Genomic DNA, 19,719 nt, shown 5'->3' with positions numbered 1-19,719 from the left:
AGTGGGTAATTTCCAAAGGGGGGGCAGCAGCCAGCGTTGTTTGCAGGCATATTTCCGGCCATTTTTGTTCACGATTTGGCTGCATCCACTCACAAAAATAAAGTTTATATATATTTATGGTAGGAAGTTTACAAAATATCTTCATGGAACATGATCTTTACTTAATATCCTAACGATTTTGGGCATAAAATATACGGTATATAGGCCTATATCTTTTTTTTATTTAATTAAAAAAAAATTAAATACATTTTGACCCATACAATATATAGTTGGCTATTGCTACAAATATAGCCGCGCTACTTAAAACTGGCTTTGTTGTCCAGGGTCACATATAGCTAGTCAATGTAGCCTGGCCAACTCATGATAGGTTCATAACTCGTAGTAGTGCTTTTTAACTCATGTTCAAACAACAGCCATTTTTGGTCTTTCATTCGAGCTACATGAGACATATTCTATTGAAAGGAATTTATTTATGAGTTTACCTGTTCTTGCTGAGAACCAGTAGAGAGTTATACTGGGTATTGAGTTTATTAACTTCTTTCTGGACTTTCGTGGCATCTTTGTCTTTACCCTTCAAGGCAGTGTTGCTGATACCATTCAGGGCATCCCCAAGTGAGATGATCTGAGTGTCTAGCAGGTCCTGCTTTTGCAGTAGAGCGATCACCTCTGGCAGCTGTTTTCCTATATCAGACGAATCTACTTGGGCCTAAAAGCATGAATTGTGAGAACAGTGTGTTATAATTTATAATAATGAATAGCCTATATATTAGCAATTTTACCAGTCATTATACATTTGCACTTTAAGCTATGAAATGGACAGGCTAGTTTGTTTTTTTGCCATTTGATCATTTCCCACTTAAATTCTATAATTTTTAACCTGCGTAGAAGTACATACCTCTTATGCATGTCTTTTTTTTGTCGTAAGAAAAAAATATTTTATTAAATTTTGCCTTGTTCACCTGTAGTTCTTTGAGGCCCAGAGATATGATCTGAATGTCTCTGAGGACCGCAAGTGCATTCATAACATCTCCAACATGCTCTTTCTGCTGCTGAAGCTGCTGAAGCAAAGCTTTCCACTTATTCATGATTTCTGCTTGCCTGTCACACACAAGATAGAAAATAGAGACCATAATTTTACATTTACACACCCTTAAATTAAAAGCTTACTTTTCAAAAATTCAAACACCCACTTTCCTAAGGACTAAAACTAAAAAAATCCAATTTATCTCAAAGCTTATGATAAACCACTTTAGTTCAAAAATAAGCATTCTTTTTCATAAATTAAGTATTATTTTAGACAAAATTATTTTTATGAGAAGATTATGTTATTTTATAGTGCCTGCCACAGTGTAGATTAGTGGTAAATAGGATTCTAATGTATTTTGTTTTTTATAACATCAAAAACTGCAACCCCCCCCCCCGTCCCCCCGTCCCCTAACCTGCGAGTCACTTGGGCCTTGCTGTGGTAGTTCTCCCTTTCAATAACAGCAGCCATGTCACTTAAAGCAAGGAAACGCGGCTCGCGAGCCAACACGTCAGCTCCCAGGGCCTCCAGTTTGCGCGCCGCTGTCTCGGCCTCCTCCAGACTCTGCAAACCTCCCAGATCCTGCTTCTGGATGAGTTGCAGAGTGTCCTCTAGATAGCTCTCCCTCAGCGTAGCCTTACGACCAAACTTCTGGGCCAGCTGTTCCAGATGCTCCAGCCTCATTAGCTCGCTCTGCAAGTCCCGCTCGCGCTGATGTTCCGCTCGCTCCAGCAATGTCCAGTTCCTTTCAATGTCCCCCACAGTCTTGCCTTCTGAAGGAACGTAGTCCCGTTGGTTGTTCGCCCTCAGCTTGGTTCTTAAGTTGAAGAGGTGGGCCTCAATGGCTCCCCGTTGCTGGTACTTTGGGGGCTTCTCAACAGTTCGGTAAGTCTTGAAGCCGGCCACCAGACGTTGCATGTCTCGCAGGGAGTTGGGAAAAGAGCGATCATTGAGCTCCATCACCTTGGTCTTTATCCAGCGTAATAAGTCAGACACCATGCTCTCATAGTGGACCTTCATATTATCCAGGTCTTTCAGAAGATCAACAATCTGCGAGTAGAAGAGTGTTTTTTGCATAAGCCGTATTGAGGGCCATCAAAAGATGTTCTTACTGCAAATTAATCAATATTTATACTAAAGATGATTCATAGGGCATCACAGAGTGCAGCTAAAAACATGATAGTTCAGCATCATACGAAATGACACCATTTTGATTTTATAAGATTTCATTTGATTTTCCAAAATACACAAAATATACATTGTCCTTAACCAACCTAACCCATCGAAATAATAACAGAAACGGTAAACAACAAAAAAAGTCCTTTCATCATGTGTTAAGGAATTTTTGTTACAATGACATATATCTACTCAATACACACCTTTCCCACTGCAGACACACTCCTTTGTACCTCAAAAATTGTGTGTTTCATGTTCTGCCATCGAAGCCACTGAATGCTGAAATTACCACTAAAGGACATTGTCATCTAGCAGCCCCGCAGCGTCACACCTGAGATCTGAAAGTCCTAACAAAACCGAGTCTCGGCATCTCACAGCCTGGCTGGGCTCATCTCCGCTCTGATCATACACTGTTCCCAATGAGATCTGTCTGTCATTGTTTAATACGCCTTTGTGACAGCTAACGCTGCTCCACAGCTGTGACCCAGTCCACACATGCGGGCAGTTCTATTCACACGTGAGGACTCGTGCAGTGAGTACCATACTGCACAGACAGAACACACTTCTCGCCCTTGTTTCTCTCCATGAGTATCTTGCCGACATGATAATGGCATCGCCTGACCTCTGAGCTCGTGCTGGATCAACTCCTGTCTGAGGACATCTTCAACCATGCTTTCAACATTTTTAAGCTAATTCTTTACTGTTCAGCCTTCACTACACAGAGTTTACACTGATCTGATTATGGTCAGGGCTCCTCCTTTCGATCACTGTCAAATCCACTAATCTGGACAAGTCAACTCCCAGATTAGTGTTCCCTCATTCAACAATATAGCCGATGTAGTATAATCTTTCACAAACAGAGGGTGCCAATGGTTCACATGACCCAAATGTGGGTTATGTGGATTTGTAAACACCCTCACATTCAGTGCAAGACAAGGTAAAATGCAAAACTTTAATATGTGAGTTCAGATTTTTACCAGTTTGCTAACTGTAAGCATTGGCAATAGTAATAAGGCTGTCCATTCCATTTTACATCATTACATAAGCTGTGTTTGTGAACCGACCTTGGCTATCCTCTTCTGGACAGTTTGGCCCTGCTTCATTTTGGAGAAGTAGTGGTAGTACAGAGAGACGTAAGTCATGATGGACTTCTCATCAGGATGGGGCACCATGATGTCCTCCACATCCAAGAGCTGCATTATACCAAATTCATTCTCTGCCAGGCTGAAAGCATGGGTCAGATTTCTCTTTGCATCCTCCTGGCTTAGTCGGTTGTAGTCAAACAGATCAGGCCTGTAATAACATAATCATAACATGTCTATGACTAAGAAAGAATAAAGGGATAATTCACCTAAAAAGTTGAAGTTTTACAATTTACAAGATGCACATGTCATGTCTGTATGACTTTCTTTTTTCTGCAGAAAACAAATGAAGATATTTTGAAGAATGTTGGTAACCAAACAACGTTGTCCCCCATTGATTTCCATTGTATGAACACAAGAGACATTTCTCAAAATATTGTCCTTTGTGTTCCACAGAAGAAAGAGTCAGAAAGATATAGAAGACATGAAGGTGAAAAAGTGATGAAAGAATGTTTGGTTGAAAGTTCCCTTTAAATATTGACTGTAACCCATTGTGGTTTATGAAAAATTACGGTTATTTATTCTCTGCAATAATTACGTAATTCATAAAAGGGAACTACCGGTGAGCATGAATAAGAGCATTAAAGGCCAATCCATCTCTCCAGCTGCTGGAGAAGTCTTGCACATCTACATTGGTGTAACCAGCAGTCTTACGCTGACACCAGATCAATAAAGCTTCTTTGGCTGAGCGCCGAGCACCACTGACAGCTCCGTCCACCTGAAACAGAAGCAGAATGTTAGCACAAAGTGGCAAATACGTGTCTTGCTCGCCTTTGTGTCATAATGATATTCATAATAAAGCTCAATTGCAACCTTAGGGACAGATTTACTAAACAGGGCAATATAGTTTCAATAGACAATATAAAACAATTTCTGCGAGTGATTTACTACATAAAGTAGTAGGTGCAATATCTCATTCCCATAATGACCTAGGCAATCTACCAGGAGCAGGGTTTAGGATATACTTTTATGGGTGTTAAATAAAGCTGCAAATACCAGAACGATGAAACGGAGAAAACGTGATTCATTTAAATACTCTCCTCCCATAAAGTTTGTGTCTAAAGAAAAAACGTACAAATGCATATGCAAGGTCAGTGGCAAAAACAGTTGTCTCAAAGCCTTTTCAATGCTAAATTTCACTGCGTGTCTTTAGTAAATACCCACAGTAATTTTTTAACTTTTGCGCTGTCACAAGCTGTTTGTAAATCTGGCCCTAAAATCTGAGGTAGGACTAAACCCACCTCAACTATGGATCCAATCTGAAATCGAAGAATGATAATCCAAATGAGGCCCAGGATCAGGGTTCTGTCTCCATCCACAACATTTTCTGGACCAATCAAATCTACCCGTACCTAAAGAAGGACAAACAGAGAAAATTAGATTTATTCTTGAATGTACTTGTATATCGGGTATTTTAAAGGTTTGAACTGTTTGTTCACAGTTTAAAGTGCTCTGAAATTACATAAGAATATGATGTTATTGTATCGTGGGAAAGATGGTTTGAAAGAGGCAATTTAATTTAATTTGTTTTGTACTTTTTTAATTCCCCTAATTTGATAGTTTCAAAAGTACCTTGGTTTTAAGGAAGTTAATAGCAATGCTGTTGTTTTCCAGACAGTGAACTCGTAGTGTGCGTCGACTGGGAGTGGGTAGTTTAACCTTAGAGATGAGTTCCAAAAGTCGCACAAGATGCACACCAGTTCTCAGCTCAGTATATACATCAGTCAAGATGATATTTTCCTTGAATGTAAATACACATTAAAAAGAATTAAACACATTTTTGTACACCCACCCATTGTGATTTTCTGTGGTACTCTTCTTAGACACTTTTCAAAATTAGTTTTCAAAATATACATAATATACATATACACCAGTAAAGCAGGACCAGAAAGCTAGAATGTTTCTGCATTAGGCCTATATGCACCGTACGTTTCAGACAGAATCCATGAGCTGGCTTTTCCACAGTTTTGCTTAATTGCAGCTGTATTCCACTATGGAGTGACTCACACACCTCTCAGTCAAGCCACGCGTTTTACTGTCTGTTTTCACGCTGGAGTACTGCAGCCACTCCCTAATCCACGTGTTGTGGGAATCTAATGTCTCTGAGCAGATCTACTTACTGCTTCCAATAATCTCAGTTTACCCAGGGAATAAACTGAGAGAGTTTAGAGCACACCCTGCTCCCCGGGTAGATCCTCAGAGATGTACTGTAGTTCCCATGCACATATTTCTTTTCAATTATTCTGAGCCATTTTGTTTTTCAGCTTTTGTAATCTAGTAAGAGCAAGAAGGATGACCTGCTATGTCACGTTACCATTAACAACATATAACTGGTGATCAATCATTAATAAAACAGCACATGAAGTACAATTATAATGTTACACATGTAATGGTGTGGAGCAAGCATCTTTGCTATGTGTTTAGCCAAAGTGTATTTTTAAGGATCGGTATGACCTTATATAATAAACATGTTATGAACGATGTTGTTTGATAAAGAACAATACACAGCAGCAACTACGGAAGAGGAAAAGGAAAGGGAAACATTCAAAACACATATCATTCCTTTTAGGCAGCCCTGCTATTAATATACTTCTTTGCATTAACAAGCCAGGGAAAGTCAATGTCGAATCACTTTTCTGTTCTAACGTCTTCCTGTTGTAATGAGTAAGTCCAGTCTCTTAGACGGTTCACAGAATGTCAGTAAATATTTTTGAGAGGATTTAGAAAACTATTGACATTTTCACAATTGCTAAACCTGGAACTCGTATGGAAATATCAGCCTAAAGTACATTTTATGTGAGGGTGAACAAGGCAGTGCATTTTTCTTCCTAAGTTTAACATACAATGGGTGATGTGATGGGTAAGACAATGCATTTTGTGGTAAATCTTCTACACTGCACTTTTCTTCTCCAGCGCAAAAGGTTTTCACGACTGTGTCTAAAAATTAACTATTGAGTTTTCCTTCCTGCATGCCTGCCATCGCAGCTTTCATCGATTATTTTTAAACTCGACCCGACTGGCCCTGAGAAGCCTAATTCCTTAAAAAAGAAACTACATTAACTGTAGTTAATGTAGTCATGAGACTACTCAAAGGTTATAGATGGTAATCGTCGATGATAAAAATAATTATGACTCCAACCGGGTTCAAGGGTTCATATCTAGATATAATCATGCTGGAATGAACAATTCACATTGTAAAATAAAAGTCACAAGAATGGTTTCAGGTTCAGTAACTTTATATTACACCTCAACTCCATTGTTGCAATGTCAACAGATAAACACACACTCGTACAAAAATGTTGATTAGAATATTTGTGTTTTTTGTGCCGATATTGAATTCTGCATTGACCTGCCCATACCCCGTTTTTTGAGAGAACACTGTTCATCCATTTGGTGTAGGTCTTCTTCTGCACCATCATCCGCTGTTCCTGAAGCTCTCGGAATCGCCCATCCGACTCTTCTCCATCTCCTTGGCGAGACATCTCGACTTTGTTAGCACCTAATAAAGAAAAAATTATGTAAATGTATTAGAGATGGAATAATGTCACATTTCTGCACCACAGACGTTAAAACCATGTCCGGCACTTGTTTCTTAACACTATATACTCACACAAAATGAGATTAAATATTAATCTGCACACATGATTAATGAGACCTATGATTTTGCATTTCTCAAATGAATCTGCTGAAAACGTATGAATATAGTCTTAGCAAACTGTCATTGGGAGAAGTGCTGAACACGGTAAGAGATAATTCAGTTAGAAATTATTATCTGGGGTTATGGAGGAAGTGAAAGGGCAATTAAGGTAATCTCACCTCTCCTGGGGACGATTTATGTACTTCAAGTCTGACTTTACAGACATATTTACGGCGTTGTAAAAATACCTAGCTTTTCCAAAATGGTTATGGTTTGAATAAAATAAATCTCAATATTGGTCATTAAATAAATATATAAGTATTATATACTTATATATAAATATACACGTGTTAAACTGTCTAAATTCTAAGCCCTTAAATTAACACTTTTGAGTAATACACGTTAACGTTGTAGAAGTTTTTATTAAATGTATAGGGACAAATATACACTGTGTTTGTTGTTAAAAACAATTGACCTAAGAATGTGCATTATAATATGAAATGCATTTAAATATCATATATAAAGAGATAATCAAGAAAAACATAAATGTGTATTAATATAGTGTATTCAAAAGCATCAGATTTTTCCATCTCATAGCTATAACAAAGGCATCAAAGTACAAGTATAACTACGTTCATTTATAATTTACTTGTCAGTGTTGGATTCAAGCTTAACAACAGAGGTGGATTGTAGCAAAGCATTTAAAAAACACATCATTACTGTGCAAGTGCAAACTGTCAATTCACTCACCCCTCACAAGATTTGCCCTCATCTCTTTAACGCGGTCTCTAACCACAAACTTTCATCATAAGAAAATTCACAATTGGAGAGTAATCCGAAATAAATCCACTTTGAGACTGATCAGTCTTGAGAAGTGAACTGAACTTTGAAGCTGTTGTGGGTAATGTAGTGTAAGGGAGGGTAATTCACTCACCTTACGTTCGGTTACTAGAGGGGTAAAGGTCGTGGTTATATTCACAATTTTATGCAGTTCAGCAGAACACAACTCTCAACAGTCTCATCCAGGTATTGTCATGTCACAGGGATGGGATTTTAATGGATTTATATGGTTAAATAAGCAGAAATAATTCTCATTCAATTAGTGCACATACAATTCAGCTTTGTCTGCTTTCCGTGCCAATATCAAAATAAGAAAGGGTCAAACAAAAACATGTCATTAAAAATGCTATTTATTACATTCCCTTATTCCATATAAAAGGATATATTCAATTGTCATCTTTTTACAATGAATTACACATTAACATGTGGCTGAAAGACACATTCCCACACATTTTAAAGGCTCATTAAACCATATGTTTAAACCTTAGATGCAAAGTCTAATGTCAAACATATGTAGTAGAAGTGCCAAAAACAGTAGGGCTGCAATGTTTTTACAGTAATGTCACTAGTTTCTTGCACAAAAACACAAATCATTCGTGCTGAGGACAGAACCAACAGAACTGACCCCATGTCAAACAGGTGCACAGTCCAGTTAATATAGTCCACCTCTCACAATAATCTATTAATAATCAATAGTATTTAAAATATATATATGAAAGCAGTGTAACTGTGACAGACATACACAATTGTGATATTTACAACGTACTGGAGTTATAATGAAACCTGATTTCACGACAGGGTTTTTCATCACTTATCAATGTAACAAGTCCTTTGTTCTCAAAGGCAAACGTATCAGTTACTGTCAGTAATGTGTGTTAAAATATTGAATCCAAACAAACATTAAAATTATGTTTTAAAGAACATGGAAAAGAAAATGCTTGACAATTTGATATCTGAAACAAGCTCCTATCAAAAACACCAGCAGGAGAAAATTGTGATACTGGGCAACTAATGTCTCTCTTTAATACTGAAATATTTTTTTGTTAAATTTCCCTAAATGTATGCTAATATCAACTAAAAATAAATGACTTCATTGGATTTTTGGACTTCAGTGTCGGACAAAAATATTAAACAGACATTGAAAATAACATGGGGAAAGTTTTTCTTTATTTCATGACACCATATAATGGTACTGTAAATAAAAATCTTTTCAGTTTATTAAGTCATTTAATTAAATTCAGAACATAAAACACACAGAACATTATCTAACATGCATTGTGTAACATATTGAAATATAACTTTTTAATTGTATCATGAAAACTAAAAACTGTTCCCTGCATTACAAAATGTCCACAAATAGGTTTTAATGTGCTAATTCATGATTATGATGCAAAAATCCAGGAAAACCTTGAATCTAGATTTAGATGGAAAATATAATATTGTGCTGCAAAACGAACTAATACCCAAGTAACATTCCTGGACATGTAACGTATATTGTTTAAGAATGATTGGGATATCCTCATTTTGTCAGTGACCTCTATGATGGTGTTTATACATCATATGTTTTATGATTGCTTTTATGCACACTTTATGTGTCATTATATAAGGGGATCAGGGTTATTCCCTAACACTGAGATTGCAAACATATTAAACATTATGCATTCAGTTCTGCAATAAATTTAATCCTACTCAACCTACTCAAAACCTGCTTAATTTAGACCTTAAACATGGCTTAACCAATAAAACATCATCCCTTTCAAAATACATTTTATTTCCATTTTGTCTTTCAGATTTGACGGCCCCTTTGCTCTAGCAGCTGAATGATAGATATTCTGATTAATAAGGCACCTTTATAAATGGCCAGAAGTTGCTAAAGCATTCAATCCTCCTGGTGGTTGTATAAAATATCCGCAGTGGTGTTCTTCCTGTGCGACGGAGGCACTAGGTGACTTGGTATCACTGTGGGGAGCTCAAATCCTTCCAATTTGATCTTAATAAGATACTGAGCTAATGCAAATTCTTCATCATCCAGCATCCCGTCCTTATCACAGTCTGCCAGCTTCCAGATCTTTCCCAGTACAGTGTTGGGTAGGCGAGAACTCATCATCTCCTTCTTGGCATTGATACCCGTCACCTTACCATTAATAGGCATCAAGGTGTAGAAGATTTCATCGTAGCGATGCTTATCGCGACTCACGATCCAATCTTCAGTGTCGGCCCCTGCGCTGATACCCTCACCATAGCCGTGGCCGAATGGCCCTTCACTGGAGTCCTCGAAAGCTCCGCCCATTACCATTTGAGTTGGCTGTTTGCTTTCCTCCTCTCGGATCATGTTCAGCAGACCTGAGATCTTGGTGGACAACATCCTGTCCACAGATTCAATCAACTTCACTTTTAAGGAAGGGAACTTGCTGAAGTCATAGTGTTGAAGTTGTTCCTGCATTGATAGATATGAATGACAGAGACAATTTAATGTCGAATTAAAGTGACTGATGTTACTAATTTAACATGTGAAACATGTCAGGTTATATATTTTTTGTTAAATCCTGCCATTTAAAAGTTAGGATCTCTTATTCGGTTTTCATTTTTTTTACATTTTAGAATATATTATAGTAAACTCATATGCAATGTAGAAACCATTTGCAGGAATGTTCTCTTGGCATTTTATCACACAATTTCTTACATGTGTTTAACAGTATTGAAGCTCCTATCTATGCTGTGCACTTATTGGCAAATTTTTCTTCATAATTCAGTCAAGGTTAAACATTTCTAAAACATTTCTATGTTTCTTTTGCAATGAAAGAAACAAATATGATTGCACTATTACCTTTTTGTCTACAAAACTAATTTCAGTAATATAAGCATATAGACCATTTAAACTTAACTTCAGTTAGACTTCCGCAAAGAATCAATAACTGTTGAGTAGCCTAACATTTATTTAATACAAATAATAAACAATAAAATAATAGTATTGATTAATATAAATTAAATATAAAATCAATGTTTATACACAGACCGGAAGTTAACGTCGGCCAGCGCGTGCATCTATATCTTCAGACTAGAAGATTTGTAAGATCAAGAGAAAAATTCACTCAAGTGACCCCAAACATTTAGAACATAATTTTGTTCAATGTTTTGTTATTATTGTTTTTAATTCTGTTTATCATTCAGGACACGCCATTGATTTATAAACATCAGGGCTGAAGAAAGAAGCCGAAGTGGTTATTTTGGTTATATAATGCTGGAGCTAATCAATGTCGCTCTGTCTATTTAGAGCATAGTCTTTATCTTTCCAGTGCTGCCTGGAACCAGTATGATCTGCTCTGTGGATAGCGTGGTCTAACACAATTCTTTTGCATAATATTCCACTGTAGACATTTGCAGTAGTCAGATGAAGTTTCCTCCTTAATCACTGGTATAATTTACAACCATTGCAGTGCTTTTTAAGTGCTCTTATTTTGCAATGTAATTTCTGATCAACGGCTAATTGTTAGTCAATGCTGAACACGGCAGTGTAATATGCTGGATAAACATTCTCAGACCTGCCCAAATGAAAGTACTGCCTCTACCTGGACAACAGACAATAGCAGGGCTGGAATTCGGTCATAAGATACAATGCAAAGAAAACATTCCTCAAAGCTACAGCTGCAGGCTAATGATGATGTTATAAATAAATAAGCAGAAGTCGCAGAAGCAATGTATCTCTTTTTTTCGGAAAAGCATACGGTATATACTCTTCATTAGCAGCCAGTATATCAATATCTAAACTGTAATGTACCCCTTATTTAGGACATAACAGTCTTACCTGCATTTTAGCGACGTTAGGGAAATCTCCAGGTGAGATGTGATGCTCCCTCTGCAGCACCTGATAGATTTCAGGCAGGTGAGCGATCAGTTCCTCTTTCTTCTTCTCCTTTCCAAACAAAGTGGGCATTTCCTTTTTCAAGTAACTGATGATGTAAGCATGCACCTACAAGACATATGGCATGTTACATTTAGAATGTTCATTTTATGATGATCTTAATCAATTGTATTAATTGACAGGGTTAGGGTTTGATTGAAAATATTTCATGATGTTCTTCTTAAGTGTTTCGTTTCATTATCCCCTTTATTAACCTTTAGTGATTTTAGAGCCTTTTAACTTGAGCATCTATGCATTCAATGTAAACAATCGTAACATGGTGTTGGCTATATGGTATGATGGGTCAGTTGGTATGACAAGACCAGGCATTTTAGAAAGCCTAATTCAAGATGCAGCATGTACACTTGTGTGAAAAAACATTAAGAATGACTGTATTATCAAAAAATGCTTGATGTTCCATTATTACAATACAGGATCAATATCAGTCTCATTGTTTGGTGTTGACAATTTGTCTTAGATTTGCAAAATATCCACCCTTGCTTCGCCAAACCGGTTGCATAACCAAACACTACGTGTTTATACCTTGAAAACGCCCTTGCTAAAGGGAACACTCGAAAAAGGAGTATTTACACAACCGTTTTCCTCAATATGGAGGAAGTGATCCAAAACAAGGCTTGGCTTTTTCCTTCCATGCCGTGTTTATTCCTCTTCTGGACGACTGACTGGCAGAGGGGGAGAGGGCGATGGCGTAACCATGACAAGTGGCAAGACGAAGGGGGTGGAGAGGTTAGGAAAAATAAGGGCGGTGCTCTCCTAGAGCACACATTACACACATTCCTTTGTACCACGGAAAGGGACTTTTCTGGGCCTTTCCAGGAGATGGAGAGTGTGTTTAACTGCCTCGCATTGCAGGAAGACGCAAGCATAAGGCTGCAGAATTCCTGTTTGCTGGACGTGTTTGGAAAATATTGCGGAAGAGATAAGAGACACTTTGCGTCGTGGTTCCGTGAAGGAATTGTTTATGGTGACCAGATATAAGTGCAATACGTAACCAGGTGTGTGTTGATAGAGGTTAATGTGGCACAGTGTAAACGTTTGCGTAGGGCGGATGGCCAAATACAATAGTGGTTAAACTGAGGTCAAGCACAAGACAAAACAGACAATGGGCAGTGTTGTTGGAAAGTTTTGGGGTTAAATACATAGGTCAGTCTGTTATAATAACATTCCATTAAAATTCTATTATAAAATAAAGGTGATACTACAATTGAAGGTAATACTGTTTATAATCAACTATGTATTATACTGTATTATAAAAAAAAAATGAACCCTTGATTATATAACTGTTATATAACTAAACACATTGTTTAAAAGAGACTTGTTTGACACAAGTGTTAAGACGCAGTTACAATAATAAATTGTGCACCTCTATGCAGTGGTGCCCATACTTTTAAAAAGGCAACTGTTTAAAAAGCTCACCTTAGCAAGGCGAGCTCTTTTGATGAGGTCATTCAGTTTACGCAGCGCAGCGTTACGGGGCAGACTTTGGATGTCCCTGAAGAGATCTTGTGTTTCAGCTTCAAACAGGCGACGGTTTTCAGGGTTTTGGAGAGGTTTGGCCCAAAAAGATCCCAGATAGACTCTTACCACCTCTGGGGTATTGATCACCTTTCCCAGTGACCACATCAGTGCGCCATAAACCCGCATCAGCTGTTGAGTATCCACCTGATCGGCCTTGTTCAGCACCACACGGATTTTGTCATCCTGTCCGCGGAAAGCTTTGATCGCTTCAGAAAACTCGTCAGATATGTCCAGTTTGTGTGCATCAAAGAGGAGGATGATACGGTCCACCCGCTCTCCAAACCAACGCAGAACCTCAGAGAAATCGTAGCCTGTTGATAGAAAATACATTGAGTTGAAGTTGTCGATCGATGGGTTTATGTGTGATTACATATCACTGCGGTCCTTCTGAAAGCCTTGTATATAAAGATTTTGTGATTTTAATTTTCTGCCAGAAATCATTATTATTAGTCACCCTAAAAGTACAGTGTTTCTTCCATTTCCAAAAAAACAGCTAATTTGAACATCAAAGGTTACAGAAGGACAGCAATGATTTTACATTACTTCATATAAATTTAATAAAATATATTTCAAGGCTGCCAGTAGATTTTAGCCTTTGCTAACCTTGCATTTACATTTTCCTCTTTTTTGTGAGTTCCTGTGCCCAACATCTCTGCATGGCTACTTATACATTCAACCAATGTGTACCAAAAAAACACAAATAATTTGAATTGAAATATAATGACTGGAAAATGTGTTGTTTGCCTGTAGAATTGTCACATTCATTTCTCATGTATTAAAAACAACCTTTCTGAAACTGTACGACACAGCGTCAAATGTAAAGATCAGTTTTCAAGCTGTGTATCGGTGCACAGGTCTATGACCCTGTGTGACCCTGTGTGACCATGGGAACCTTAGAGAAATGTCCAGCACATCGGTCTTCATAGACTTAGCGATGCATGCGTCTCATTATAAACCCATTATGGACTTATTGGCTGAGTTTCAGTGCAATGGTTGATAAAAATCTTTTTTTACACTATGACTTGCTTATCCAGCCTCCCAACAGAGGAAATCATGCTTCTCCAACGACAATGGCACGGATTACATATTGCTATAAAATGTTACAAAAATCTCTGCCAAGATTTTATTAAGGCGGAGCTCAGAGCTGAAAGTGTGAGAACCATCAATGCTGTTGCATGCAAGGCAACTTGGTCTATCCGAAAACATTCCCTAAATGAATTATAAAAAATAAAAAAAAGAGTTAACACAAATACGGTGTCCTGATTTCAAGCCTTTTAACACACTATTCATGCCACTCATGTCAATTTCTAAACTAGATTTAGTTAAAAGTCATATTCCATAGACCCACAAGCACAATTTTGTACAGTACATGCTCAAAAAATGGTAGAGAAATGGAAACGGAGCTAAAGCAGGAACAGATGTGCAACGCCCATGTGTCTTATCCGTCAAACCCAAAGCAGCGCCTGTACATCTGCACCATCCTACCACTCCACCACCGGGCCTAATCTGCAGCCTGCAGGCCCTTTACGCACATTCGTGCATTTTTAAAGATAACACAATGTGCACATCATAAACAGACCCACACCTCGCAACTTTTGTGAATTGCCTGGCAGCATCCTTCTTCTAGAGTTCAAATAAAATAATGCATGCTGGGATTACAAACATGTTGTGTTAATTGTTTACCCTGTGACACACTAGCTACATACTGAGGTTCCAGAACGCTGATGTAACCCTTGAAGCAGATTTGGCAAGCTTGAGCTTGAGACATGAGGAAAAAGAAAGTGAGAAATGCTGACTTCATAACATCACGCAAGCTTATCAGGGTTTCCAGCATGTCTGTTGTTGCTACGTAACGAGACGGGCATGGAAACGATAGAGGAAGTTTACAAAGAAACAGATGCGAATCTGGTGACTGAAATGAAAACTAATGACTAAAGCGGTATGACTGTTCCTTATGCTGGAAACAGTCCCCACGTCCTGAGGGATTACTGAGGGACTGAACCAGTTGGCACGCAGTAATGTCATTATATTCAAGACACAAAGACTTTGGGATGAAGATTTCTGCAACGATAAGCAGCGTAATGTCACGTGACATTACTAAGACTTCATGAAGCCTATACATGACTTAGTATACAAATTTTTTCTTATGTGTACACTTTCTGTTTAACTGTTATCACACCCGCAAATGTGCTGTTATGGGCTTATATGACCAAAATATTTTCTTAATATTTCTGTCAGAATAGCCCTGCTTAGGGTAAACAGAACAGAACAAACAAATCATTAGTCATTAGTTCTTAACGCTGCTGATAGCTGAATTAATTTAAAACACTAGCTGAGATAGCGTCATATTTCTATAGGTAGATGTGGATCAGCTGATGTGAGCTTGACTCACGTGACCTGCCAGAATGAATTCTATGCGCTTGATTTGTGTTATACAGCTCTAAAAAGATTTCTGAAGGGGTACCATTAAAGGTATAGTACACCCAGAAATTTACAAAACGGTTAGTTAGGGTCATTGATTCTGATTGGTTGTGTCGTGATTTAAGCTGTTGTAAAAAGAAACAAAGCAGTGTACATCAATGCGCCACTGTATGCAGCCACTGACCTCTGCTTATGCGCTGCTTCTCTCCAGAAAGTATCCCTGGGGTGTCAATGATGCTAATGCTCTGTAGAACCTGGTTAGGCATCTGTGAGCAGATGAACCTGATAAGATAAATGGAGAGTTTGCATTACCCTACTGTATGTAAGCACAACAAACTTAAAAAGTGACACAACATTTGGTATAAACAAATCATGGAACAGCAAAACAGCTGAGATACACTTACAGCCTAGAAGCTTTTAACTTTGGAAATACTCTAGAGATTAAATCTAGATATGCAGTGTTACATAGTCATTTTTGAATGATTCCATGTTAAGATAGTATAGGAGTATGCTTATGAAGTTAGAATACATATTACACGACTGCACAACTTCAAGTGAAAATGCTTTTTTTTATAAAACCTAAAAGGAAATTGCAAAATCTGCGAGAAAACATCAACCGCCATCTGCAAAGCACGACACATTGTGAAATTAAGCAACGAAGCAAGTTTCATTTTCAAGATAATAATATATGCCTGTTTTATAAAAAAAATACAGATGCAAGAGAAAAGAAAAAGAAACTGCTTTGCCCAATCGTGCCATCACATGACGCACGACGAGATCCACAGGAAAGAAAGTGCATTGTTTCTGGGTTCCTCTGGAGAAGAGGAGATGTCCCCTGTAAAGTGACCTTTCTAGTGGTCACTGTCAAAGAAATACTTACCCGTTTCCCCTCCACATAAATATCCAGCAAACAGGAAAAAGACCTTTGACCAACTCTCTAGATGCTAAAATTAAACACTAAAACTTTTAGAAGCTTTAGGTGCCCAAAACTAAAAGGGGAATTTTTGTCCGTAATAGAAATACTGCACTGCGTGGGATGAGAGGAAGAATTGAATGGGCGTCAGAATGAAATGCTTTCCTATTTAAAAATATGACATGTTAATCTGCTTGAGTGGAAATTACACAACTGTTCAACTACAAAGCACTCTGACATTGCGTATTTACTTTGAATGCGTAGTCTTTTATACCTTAACTTTTATACCTTTGTTTACTTTACTGTAAACAAAGCATACCTGACCTCTGGTAGTGGAAGAACTGGTCCTGAAAATGGTTTTGGCAATGGAAAGCCTGTTACTGTATATAGTGACGGAGAATGTGTGCCTACATCCGAAATGTCAGGTTTCACAGAACATCTTATAAACAGTGTAATGGTTATAAATTGACCTCATTACCAATTAACCCCATTTTTCTGCAAGCAAATCTGGGTAGAATAGTATTTCAGCCCCATTTTACAAAAAACTATAAGATTTAACACCATAAGCACCATCACCTGTTTAAGAAAGCATTTCCAAATGCATTGAGCTTGCGGAAAGGTTTCTTGGGGTCAACAACCAAGGCATTGCCGGGTACAACCCCCTCGTTCTCATTATACATCACAGCAATGAATCCATCTGTTGTTGGTTCAGGGCCGATTCGCATCCCCGGAAAATCCTGCTCTAGAAGATATCTGCGGGAGAGAGAGAGGTTAACCATTAATTTTAAAGCACTACTTAGTGGAGAGGCCTGATGATCATGTGACGCCACATGCCAACAGCAAATCATAATGTGAATCCTAGGCTTTATGTTGAGACAATGCAATGTCAAAATCAAAGCTAAACAGCGGACCACATGAGTGTCCCCCTAAACGTTGGGCGAACATCTGAATGTAAAAACAGACCAAGTCATCAGTCTTGCTTTTCCTGATACTACCAAACCAAAGAACCTTACCACATCCTGTGAGAGGATGAGAAAGTGTCAAAGGTTTCCAAGCAAAGAAACACAGAATGCCATTACAATTATACATAAACATAGGGGAGCTATAAATCAGAATACGTTCATAGTGGGGTGCAATTGTCTCATTACTGCATGTGTAACGGAAGAAAAACTTTGTGAAGCACAGAGTCAAATTGGCTAATGCTGAAAAATGGATAGGACCAATGAAATTGTGTGGCACAAAAAACACTTATACAAACATAGAGGAACAGTTCACCCCAAAATATAAAAAGTCTTCATTTACTCATCGTCAAGTTGGCACAGAGAAAGATATTTGGAAGATGCTTGTAACCAAACAGTTCTTGGCCACCATTGACTAGGTATAAAAATGATTTGTTATGTAAAACACAAAAGAATATCTTAAAACATGTAGGAAAGCAAAAATTTCTGGCTCACTTGTTACCATGGTAGTAAATTTGAGGCAAGAAGCATTCTTCCAAATATCTTTCTCAGATTTGTAACTCGATGATGATATGTTGAAATTTTTACTTTTGAGTGAACTGTCCTTTCAAGTACATCCATTAAAATATACCAGTGTGCATTTGTGTAAACTAATGGTCTCTAATGTATACGCACGAGTAATGTGTAAAAATAACCATAAACATTCAACAATTTGTAATTACGTCATTCTTAATGTCCTATGCTGTCTACAAACAAGCTGGTTCTAAATTAAGGGTCAATTTGATATGGCAATCGGATCTCGCATTCATTCTTAGACTTCTGCCTTGAGATTGAGACTCAGCAATGACATCAAACAGGGAACATATCGACCGTCATAAAGTCAATAAGAAGAAGAATGATCGTTTTATTTGCCCACTCTCCAGGCTTCTGAATCACTCCACGGATGAATGGGCAGTGTGAGCTGGCATATGCCGTTTAAACACATTCCCTGTGAGGCTTTGCCGTCAGTAACCACAAAGAGCTGACTGTACTCTTTCCCTCAACAGGTATTGCTCTGCTTTTGTGGACTAGTAACTTTGTATGAGCACCTATTGTTTTATTGCTCCCTGAATTCTCTGCAAGTCGCTTTGGATAAAAGCGTCTGCTAAATGAAAATGTATGGCTCTACTCAATTTTACACGTGCATGGACATATATGTGTGTATGAAATATCACTTGAACAACCAATATATTCTTAGCTTTTACATAGAACTTACTTGCTGTGACTTCGCATAAAATGAATTACACAGACTTTACGGATTTACTAAATCAATGCATTACCTTATAAACGTCGTTTTCCCAGTGGAATACTGGCCGACCAGCAGCACCATAGGTTTGCTCTGGAAGTCCGCCTCCTCCAGCGCCGGTGAGTGAAACTCATGGAAAAGATACGTTTCCTCTAAAGGCAACAGTTTCTTAGAATAAAGACTTTGAAGTCCTCCTGTGACCGTCTGAAACATGTCGCCCTCTTTGTTCCTGCCACCCTGTTCCTTATTTACCCAAGTGAACATGCTGTCGTTCCTCTTAAATCTCTTTTTATCCGCGACACGGAGTTAGTTCCCTTTTTCATTCGAGGAATTCAAAACTGACTTTGTTTTCAGGACGTGACAGCAGACGGTCAACAGTCCTCTGCTCGTACGGTCCAGCTGTGATGCAGTATCCGTGACCTCACCTGCGTTGTTTTCTTAAGTGACGCGGCTTCTTCTGACGCTTTATGAATATGCATGAGGTACAGTGACGCACGGGTTTAACACTGGAACGCTCGCTGATGAGGGCGGGTTTAAGGCGCGCGTTTGGCCCCGAATCTGCACTGGCTTGACTGACTACTGTAAGTTGTGAAATATTGCTGATAGGTGCGAAACAAAGGTAAACGAAACTCGTTCTTGTCGTGGCATTATTTAAATGGACTACAATACGCCGCTGATTTAACGTTAGCTGTTATGTTGAAGATAAATAACTGACAAATTAACCGCATATCTGTTTAATATAAATCCTTGTTTTATACGAGCACACATTGCAAAACCATGTTTAAATGACTAAAAGTCGCATCTCCGCTCTGTCTGTTGCCCTTAAACTTTGTCAGAGTTGTACATTAACGCCACCATGCGGTCTGTATGTTAACCAGCAGA

At 38.2% G+C, this 19,719-nt stretch overlaps 2 protein-coding genes across 2 annotated transcripts in view; both read right to left on the bottom strand.

Moving 5' to 3' along the window:
• The window catches only part of sptbn5 (spectrin, beta, non-erythrocytic 5), a 31,787-nt gene extending 23,919 nt beyond the window's left edge, over window positions 1–7,868 (bottom strand). The window contains exons 1-9 of the mRNA XM_079458674.1: window positions 7,730–7,868; window positions 6,702–6,841; window positions 4,915–5,082; window positions 4,584–4,694; window positions 3,903–4,060; window positions 3,265–3,493; window positions 1,440–2,074; window positions 960–1,098; window positions 483–706 (exon numbers count right to left, since the gene is read on the bottom strand). Coding sequence (XP_079314800.1) covers window positions 483–706; window positions 960–1,098; window positions 1,440–2,074; window positions 3,265–3,493; window positions 3,903–4,060; window positions 4,584–4,694; window positions 4,915–5,082; window positions 6,702–6,841; window positions 7,730–7,751 — 1,826 coding nt within the window. The 5' untranslated portion in view covers window positions 7,752–7,868. The remainder of the gene's footprint in view (window positions 1–482; window positions 707–959; window positions 1,099–1,439; window positions 2,075–3,264; window positions 3,494–3,902; window positions 4,061–4,583; window positions 4,695–4,914; window positions 5,083–6,701; window positions 6,842–7,729) is intronic.
• A 283-nt stretch (window positions 7,869–8,151) lies between these two features.
• On the bottom strand, window positions 8,152–19,312 carry ehd4 (EH-domain containing 4). The gene is made up of 6 exons (XM_079458673.1): window positions 18,872–19,312; window positions 17,170–17,346; window positions 15,865–15,962; window positions 13,158–13,570; window positions 11,625–11,789; window positions 8,152–10,256 (listed from the first exon to the last, which is right to left on the bottom strand). The coding sequence occupies exons 1-6, from the start codon at window positions 19,099–19,101 to the stop codon at window positions 9,699–9,701; spliced, it is 1,641 nt and encodes a 546-aa protein (XP_079314799.1). The 5' UTR covers window positions 19,102–19,312; the 3' UTR covers window positions 8,152–9,698.
• Window positions 19,313–19,719: the final 407 nt, after the last annotated feature.

The sequence above is a fragment of the Barbatula barbatula genome (genome assembly GCF_947034865.1).
Source record: "Barbatula barbatula genome assembly, chromosome: 6".
NCBI classification, from domain to species: Eukaryota; Metazoa; Chordata; class Actinopteri; order Cypriniformes; family Nemacheilidae; genus Barbatula; species Barbatula barbatula.
This window is presented reverse-complemented; position numbering and strand designations above follow the sequence as displayed.

What these genes read in the sequence shown, in the direction of transcription:
- ehd4 (XM_079458673.1), bottom strand. Translation starts at nt 19,101, where the DNA reads ATGTTCACTTGGGTAAATAAGGAACAGGGTGGCAGGAACAAAGAGGGC. An exon ending in GAAGCAGCGCATAAGCAGAG is followed by an intron (nt 13,571 to 15,864) that starts GTCAGTGGCTGC and finishes TTCTATCAACAG; the next exon opens with GCTACGATTTCTCTGAGGTT. An exon ending in AAAGAGCTCGCCTTGCTAAG is followed by an intron (nt 11,790 to 13,157) that starts GTGAGCTTTTTA and finishes TATGTCTTGTAG; the next exon opens with GTGCATGCTTACATCATCAG.